General features: G+C 33.9%; 3 protein-coding genes across 4 annotated transcripts; all 3 read right to left on the reverse strand.

Annotated features, from left to right (window-relative positions):
* Positions 1-55: 55 nt before the first annotated feature.
* LOC113504650 (39S ribosomal protein L16, mitochondrial) lies at positions 56-1,820 on the reverse strand. The gene is made up of 5 exons (XM_026887071.1): positions 1,681-1,820; positions 1,529-1,606; positions 1,149-1,306; positions 640-882; positions 56-329 (listed from the first exon to the last, which is right to left on the reverse strand). Exons 1-5 carry the CDS (start codon positions 1,709-1,711, stop codon positions 114-116), a joined length of 726 nt encoding a protein of 241 aa, XP_026742872.1. The 5' UTR covers positions 1,712-1,820; the 3' UTR covers positions 56-113.
* Positions 1,821-2,902: 1,082 nt separating this feature from the next.
* Positions 2,903-5,512, reverse strand: LOC113504651 (glycolipid transfer protein). Its single transcript, XM_026887072.1, has 5 exons — positions 4,955-5,512; positions 4,816-4,871; positions 4,632-4,744; positions 4,199-4,349; positions 2,903-3,863 (listed from the first exon to the last, which is right to left on the reverse strand). The coding sequence occupies exons 1-5, from the start codon at positions 5,079-5,081 to the stop codon at positions 3,699-3,701; spliced, it is 612 nt and encodes a 203-aa protein (XP_026742873.1). The 5' UTR covers positions 5,082-5,512; the 3' UTR covers positions 2,903-3,698.
* On the reverse strand, positions 5,284-7,808 carry LOC113504649 (putative zinc metalloproteinase YIL108W). Of its 2 annotated transcripts, none has more exons than XM_026887069.1 (2): positions 7,404-7,808; positions 5,284-7,117 (listed from the first exon to the last, which is right to left on the reverse strand). In XM_026887069.1, the coding sequence occupies exons 1-2, from the start codon at positions 7,404-7,406 to the stop codon at positions 5,462-5,464; spliced, it is 1,659 nt and encodes a 552-aa protein (XP_026742870.1). In that variant the 5' UTR covers positions 7,407-7,808; the 3' UTR covers positions 5,284-5,461. The 2 variants fall into 2 exon arrangements, with proteins under 2 accessions (XP_026742870.1, XP_026742871.1); XM_026887070.1 differs by lacking the exon at positions 7,404-7,808 and adding an exon at positions 7,279-7,386.
* Between the last annotated feature and the right edge of the window lie 678 nt (positions 7,809-8,486).

Below are 8,486 nucleotides of genomic sequence, written 5' to 3' on the forward strand. Positions count from 1 at the left end.
ATTAAGGCTAAGGCCTTTTTTCACATCCGACTCTAAATAAAATAAAATCCCAAAATTACAATACATATTATATTTTCACTACTTAAATGCTATTTAAACTAAACTAACAATATTTACACGTATTTACCATACCAGCGATGGTCGACAGGCGACAACATCTTGTGACAGCCTCCCATATTATTCTGAATAATGTATTTCATTGTGTAATAATTCTGGTTGTTTTCTTCTAACCATTTTTCGTTTTCTGCCTTTTTCTGCAAAATTTCCAGTGAGACTGCCTCAGCCTTGAATGGTAATCTCTCGGCCACAATCTTGAGCATGGGGTAAACCTATAATATGATTTATAATATTTAAGTTTAGATTAGAAAAATTAAGATTAGAATTTACGGACAAAACCGAGCCAATTTACATAAAATGGAGAACCGAGAAATTTGTTTCGGATCTATGTTCTATAATTTTGTATAATAACAATGTCTATTCAATAAATGGAACTAAGCATCAGCATGACTCCTGAAAATGTCTATGTCTATAAAATTCACTTAGCTTGATGTCTAAGTTTTATAATTTGGAAAAAAAAATATGTAATACAAAAGCACAATTACAATAGCCATTGTACAATAATAAAATCTGTCTAAATACCTCAGCATAATCACATTTGCCGCCAACTTCCAGAATAATTCTGCCAGCTTTGATGGGAGTAACATAGTGGTCTATGGCACCTTTTCCACCACCCATTCTTTGACCTTGACCTTTTTTAGTGACGGGCTGCCATGGAGGGTCCACTCTCCAGATAGCAAACATTCTCTTCTGGTCCAACTTTCTAGCTACTACAAGACGGGCCATTTCAAAGTGTTCTGAACGCATCCTTCCTCCACCAGTTGCCTAAAAAGTACATGCAAATGTTATATATCCATATATTTGTCTCAATTGAATTTGTTCTGTAGTTAATTACTTATATTTTGTTTCAATTACAAAAGATAAACTTCAGGCTACAAGGGAACTAAACTGCCAGGTTTAAATTTAAAACAAGTAATAATTACTGCAAAATCCAACATTTCCAACATTCTTATGACTTCAGCACCCAGAATAGGATGGGAATAAAAAAATCTAAGAAAGTAATATCTATGTTTAGACATTTATAAACTTACAACAACACCATATTGCTTTAATTGTAGATTAGTGTGTAATGTTTCAGGCCCTCTCATGTACCTCAGTCGCTTTTGCATCTTAGGAGGCTTCAGGTTAGAAGGGTACATTGGCACCTTGTCGTAAATACGCAGCCTCGGACGTTCCGGTATCTCAATATCTATAAAGAAATAAAAACAATGTTTAGATGCAAGATGAGTGTATAAACTGCCAGAAGTAATTCGCGAGGAATCTTCATAAAAATATAGGTATTGCTTCATCGGCGACAGTTAAATATAGTAGATTAAGTCAGGTCAAGATTGAAGAAAAGGGAATCGTTGGCCTAGTTAACAGTGTAGGTAGCTTCTATATTAAATACGTGTAGTCAGGTGAAGATACTTACGGTCATAGTTCTTTGGTGGTGGAAAGTATTTTATACCAGCTGAAAGTACCAGTTGAGTGCTCTCAGGACGTAATAGACCTAAAAGAAATGAATTTTGTTATAATATTCATATAGGGTAAACATAGTAACATAACAAATGTAAAACAACGGACCTAGGGTTAAACGAAATGATTGAGTTAGCATTTTTAACAAGATTTCGTACACTACTTCCTAATAAATAGAATCAAAAATGCGAAAACTAAAACCTAATGTGAGGTTATGGTTATTATACGACAAATGTCAAACACTCACTCATGACAGGATTTACTGTGTTGCTGCTAGATGAGAGGTTTTGCTACCAGTTTGTGACAAAGAATGAACTTTATGTTTAGTTATTTATTATTCTAGTCTACAACTAACCAAAATATTTTCCTTTCATTTAAGATATTCTCATACTACATACTAAAAAAAAGTATAACTACTCTAGGTCAAACACGGAAGTGAACATAGGTATTTGTCAGGTTACCGACATTGTTAAAATGTCAAAGACCAAATCAAAACAATTCGTTTCCAATAACAACAAACAGAAATTGTCGGGTCAACTGCATCGGATCACAAATAAATAAAGAGAACAGAAACACTAATTCCATTCGAGGAATGGAAAGTGAAAGCCGGAAAGCAACTTCCTTACAATGGAGTACAGAACAATGCTTCGCTTACAAAAGTGTCTCTACTTTAATTTTTATTTATATTTAACCTGGGTGGTAGTTGTGGGATTTTTTCTATATTCCAAGGTAAATAACGTCCATATTGTCATTATTTAATCTCTTCAGTGGCCTGACCTGACACAAATGTGTATTGTTTTTCAGTTAAATCATCTTGGACACCTTACCAAATACCTATCACTGACTGTGTTCACTTTGTTAAATATTATTGAATCAGCTCGAATATATCTTGGTCACTATGGAAACCTTTCACGACGCGTAAGTAGAGCATACCAACATACACTAACCGTAAGTTAAATAGTACTTAGTTACTAACTTAAAATATATATTTTTTAGGTTCCTGAACTGGCTGGATTTCTTATGCTGACAGTACTTATGCAGATGCCTCTAGTCAGCTTTTTTCTTTTTAATCCATACTTGATGAGTACCCCAGTGGAAATGACACTACATACAATGTTGGCCCTTCTCACAGCTGCTGAAATTGTGTTCAGTTTTATGGCCCTCAAGCAAGCTTCAGATTTCGCAAAAAGTATCTATTTATCACAACCAAAGGACAGGTGACACTAGAAAATGTTGATAATTCGGAAATTAGATCTTTATTTAAGTATTTAAGGGATAAATAAGTTAAGAAATACATTTAAGGAATAAGTTATGAAATAAATACGTAAAATACATGAAAAGACTTTATTATGTTGTTACACAACATTAAATGCTCACTTTTTAATTAAAGACTTGAATATAAGGGTGAAAGTGTAAAAGCAAAGCTTTGGTATAATTATTAAATTAATAATAACATATCATTAATTAAATAGTAATGGATACCTATTTTATAACATAATTCTAACCTAAATTAATTATTAGGAGATGTTACATTAATATCAAAATTTAAATAGATTTCACATACATTAAAGTAAGAATTTTAATTAGTCATAATGATATCACACAAAATACTTTTGTAAATCATATTCTGAGCACCTCTATAACATACCATATTTTGGGTATTTACAGCTATTAACTGAACTATTACCTACTTTATTAAATGGTATCAAATATAACCTCTTGGTAAAACATGCATTGGGACTTATAAAATTGTTCTTTGCCCTCAATAACTCTCAAGGCACTGGACACTCTATGTTCATTTTTCTATCAATAAATGAATTATAAACAAAAAATATGAACTTACATCAAACTGCATTGCATGTACTATTTTATAAGGAATACAAAATAAATGTTTTATTCTCATCTCTTGAACCTTGAAATAGCCTCTGGCGCATCTCTAACAATACTAACACAGTATGTCATTAACATAATACATTTTTGGTATTTAATCAATACTATGTACAATTTTGCATTCAAAACATTCACTATCTCCACTCATACTAAATAAAAATAATTTACTTTTCAATTTGTTTTGAATGAAAATATATTCTTTAGTCTCTCTAGAAGTTTTTTAATTACTGGACTAGTTAATCAAACAGATTGTTATCTCTGAAAAACTCATCAATTTTACATCTAACTAGGTTTAAAGCAATGTTGAACTTTTCCAATTTCATTTCAAATTCCTTAACTTTGTTTTCAATTTCAAATGACTTCATAATTTGAGGCAGACTTGGAGACATCTTGCAGATGAACTGAAAACCAAGAAATAAATAGATCAATACATTTGAATACACTATAATTTAATTCTAGATAATACCTTTGCAATTTTGCTATGCTCTAACTAAATACTTGTAAGGCAAAAAAACTCATTTAATAGTGTAAGAGGTAGAGGCGTTTCTTTTTATTGAGGCAAGTACTCTTGTTTTACTATTTTTTTTATTATTACACTAAATTTATTTGATAAAACTGGTACTTGTACTAGGTTATTTTTTGCAGTAGAACTGTACTGGCTAAAAAAAAAAAAAAAAAGTGAACACAAGTGCTAGGTCAAAATTTAGTAAATGATTTTATAATACTGTTTACTTACAATAAATATTTGCTGAGTGACCCAGTTATGGTACTTTTTAACAGAACCTTCATAAGCCACTGTAAATATTTCCCTCATGTGCACATCATAGTTGTTGGCTTGCAAGTGACTTAGAACCTCCTTGAATATGAGCTCAAAAAATAGCAGGGCCCTGGAAAAAAATAAAAATAAATAAGATGATGATTTTTTTATATGTTTGACACAATAAACTGTGGTATGTTATTGATGTGTATTTTTTTATGGTTTCAAATAACATTATATTATTATGAGACCAATTACAAGACTTAAGATATCTAATTAAAACTCTTGTCAATAAACACACATTTCATCATCATTATGAGTCATTTACGTCCCACCCTAATTCATGAACAAGTCAATGGTCTACCTTCCCTCAAAGTTATTTACTTATAATATATATTAAAAAAATACACACCTGTTAAGCCATAACACACCTTCTGCAGCAATGGGCTTGCCTCTAGCTTTCTCATCAAGCATCAACTCGAGTAAACACGAGTCTGCATCATATTTATAAAGCTTCTTTACCTTCTGAAATGTTCACAAGCTAATCAGGAATATTGTTCACAAATAAGTTATTATTTGATAGTGATTTTACTCACATCAATATTTCCTTGCATGTCAAACTTTACGGGTGCAAACACAGTGCCTAGGCGTTCTGAAAAGATTACATAAAAACTATACACAAACAATAATGGGATTATCACTTAATTGACTTAAATAATGTTATGTATTACGTACCTACTACAGCTACTAAATCAGTCGACGCATCTAAAAACTTAACTATATTTACTTTTCCATTTTCGACGGATGGAAAATGTTTGATCGTAAGGAAAAAATAGTTTTCATCTTTAGAGGTGCTTGCCATTTTCAGTGCGGGATTATTATACGCATAAATTATTTTGCACAATGTTACTTAATACGAAGATATCACACACAATCTTTAACAGTTACTCGTTCCACAAATAGATAGTCCAACAAATTTCGTATTGTTTACAGAATCAGATGCACAAACAAACGTCACTTTTCCAGTTGGCAACTGTTGACAGGGTTACCGTTTAATAAAAATATTCACTCACTACAAATTACTTCTCATTGTTTTCGTCACTTCTTTTACATTTTAAATTGCTTATAGATTTATTTCTAGACTAAAGAATTTTATATTTCCTTCTCTATAATACTTCATGCTAATCGTTTCAAACATATTCTTCACTTTATTGTCAACTTTCCTAATACTGTTACGCCAATTTAATATGAAAATGTCTGTTTCAAAACATTTCCTAAATCATCTTCTACTACTATTGTCAAAACTTTGGTTTTAGGTGAAAAAGTGAATGGAACCAAAAATCTTTTTTCCGGCACAAGATTTGTAAACTCATATGAGTCTAAAACCATTCCATTAGATTCATCTCTGACTTCTACTATTCTAATGCCAGCAGTAGAAATTATCATCATTTTATTTTTATCGAACTTCAAATACCGCGTAATCGCCTGTCTTTCTCTTCCATATTCATTATTAAACCACCGATGGTAAGATAATAACACAGCACAATTTCTGGTCCAGTAAATAGAATCATTTCCGTTTGTTCGATTAACATTTTTCTTTGAGTCAGAAAGCCTGTTGGTTATATTTGAATAAACACTAGAGGGTCTGGTTATAGGAGTTACATTTGGACTTCTCCTTATAATATCAGATTTAGACATCGCGGCGAAATTTCCTAATGTTGTTTTACTTCTTGGTCCTAAAACCCGCAGTGGTTCCGCTACGTTCATGGTTACACTTATATTCCGTTGGAGAGAAACGGTGGAATGTTGCACTGGTTTTCCACTGAAGTTATTTTGCGTATCTTTCACCAGAGAAGATCTTTTTTCGCCTGTAACAAATACTCTGTCCAAATTATCAAAACCTCTTCCCATAATGCCGTCTTTGGTGTGTCCGAGATCAAAAGTATGGCCAAGTTCATGAAACACTGATCCTAAAGTTGTAGCAAAACATCCTCCTAGTGTTCCACGATATCCACTATCATCCATAAACCGTTTAGTGTTAACTGGCGTGGAATCTAGAAATTTGGGCACAATTTCTTCAACGCACATTGGCCAAGTATACATACAGGCCGTCCCAAACAACGCCAGTCCACCGCCTCCTAATGCGGCGTATGCTTCAGTTAGTGAAACAATTTCTTCATGGGACATGGGCTTATCAATGTCGGTTCCTTTATACCGAGTGCACGAGATGAAACCAAGGAACTTTCTTTCGTTACTGCCTAAATCAGACAGCATCAGTTCTCTTCCAAAATGTGACCATAACTCCGTCTGTTTCATTTTTCTAGCCTTATTGACATTAAGGTTACTTCTGAACACTATACATTCTGGTTTTTTAGGGTTCACTTCATGTTCCAGTTGAAAAGTTTTTCGTCCCACACCACTTTCAAATAGTTTTTCAGCTGTTAGACTTTGAATTAACTTCGCAGCTAGAGCAGTTCTGGCACAGGCACTTTCTATCGAGTTATCGATGTCCGGTGGACTTTGAAAACATCCATCATGGCCTTGACAGACGATGTAAACTGGAGTTACACGGAGATTTGTTTTCCTCGGCGTATATTCAAGCTGCAATGTTTTTCTTTGTTGTTCTGCATGTTCCAATTCAATTATATTTTCTCCTCTTCTTAGCTCAATTATCAATTTGAATTCTCCATTGTAAACGTTCCATTGCGATTTGTTTTGATAGTTCTCCCCTTTTAAAGTGCATATCACATGTTCATTGTTGTTCGAATTCCCTCTTGTTATGATACCTTTGATCAAAACAAGCGAATAATTTACAACGTCTCCATTTTGAAAATTTGTAATAAATATTGAAGAGTTGTGTTCGGTTTCGTTATCTTCGCTCACACGGTTGTCCATTACCTGAAATTTAAATAACATAACATTAGAGCGGTAACTTAAGTTACGTTAACGGCTGACCTTCACTAGGATCGGTACGCAGTTCCTCGATTTCTTTTAGTTTAATCAAACAGCACATAATTAGGTTAATGTCAGTTGGTGACGGCAATTTGTTGAATCAGCACCTCCAGGCGGCTATACCAGCTGACATTTCGTGTGATTAAATAGAGCGTGTAATTTTATTTTCATCTGTATCTAAACAGTAAAGGTCGTCGTAAATGAATAGATTCGCACTGGAGCTATGACTCACCATGATGCGGTTAGCGTGGAGCGCGCAGAGCCGGCGCGGCGGGAGGACTGCGGGTGCGGGCGGCGCGGCTCGGCGGCGACTCGGCGACCATTCGCAGTCAGCGTGCAGTGCCGTTCCTTCTCGCGTCTAACTAAACTTGGTCGAACATTTGTGCTCGGTGTGCGCATGCCCGCCGATGCAGACCGACGCGCCTCGGTAACGATTGCGCTCACTAGACAGGTACGCGACTAGCTGTCTCCACTGGCAAGAGGGAAATTTGAACAATGCAGTAAACACAGATGAGAATGCGCTACTATCATCCATCAAATCTTTGTTGTTTGTTTTGCGATGTTTGTTTTCATTACGGTAACGAGATGACAGCTGACTGTTGTAATACATTCCGTCCACATACATACGTAGTGCTACATTATTAACTTTATTGTTACCAGTTTGCTGAAGTTTTTGGAATGTTGGTAGGTATTTTTAACTTTACGTCTTGAAAAAATAGAATTAAATTTCTTTGATTATAGGATATACTTACAAATATCCTATATATATATAGGATATTTGTAAGGTAATAGTCACACGAGATTAACTTAATTAGCTAAATTAGACATTCCGGACGAGAATCAATGCCGCAATAAATATCTTAGTAGATAAAATACCTATGTAAGTCTCTAAGTCTCTTTACAAAACATAGTCGAAGCATGTTTTGGACCTAAGTAAATAATAATATGTAAGTCTTGTAAGAATTTGCACAGAAATTGACTTCACTTTTAAGTTTGTGTTTTATTGGCTTTTGTTCTGTTGTTTTTATGGACTGTTATTCCGAGCCAAATTGTAACTGTTACTAGTTACGCCCTCTATTGAGAGAGGCCGCAATCAATTTATTTGAATGTGCGCTGTTTGTAAGGCTTTAGGCAACGTAGTTGCCAGATTTTAAATCGTAATGCCAATGCCGTAGCTAACGTTTTGTGACCTTCATCGCTTCATACATTATGTTTAAGAGTTGAATCAAACAAATAGGCAATAACTTTAATAAGCCTTCTTATTTTATTTGACAAATAAAAATATTTTTCTATTTCTTCTTACAACAAAAGTTTG

Source organism: Trichoplusia ni, chromosome 22 (genome assembly GCF_003590095.1).
Source record: "Trichoplusia ni isolate ovarian cell line Hi5 chromosome 22, tn1, whole genome shotgun sequence".
NCBI classification, from domain to species: Eukaryota; Metazoa; Arthropoda; class Insecta; order Lepidoptera; family Noctuidae; genus Trichoplusia; species Trichoplusia ni.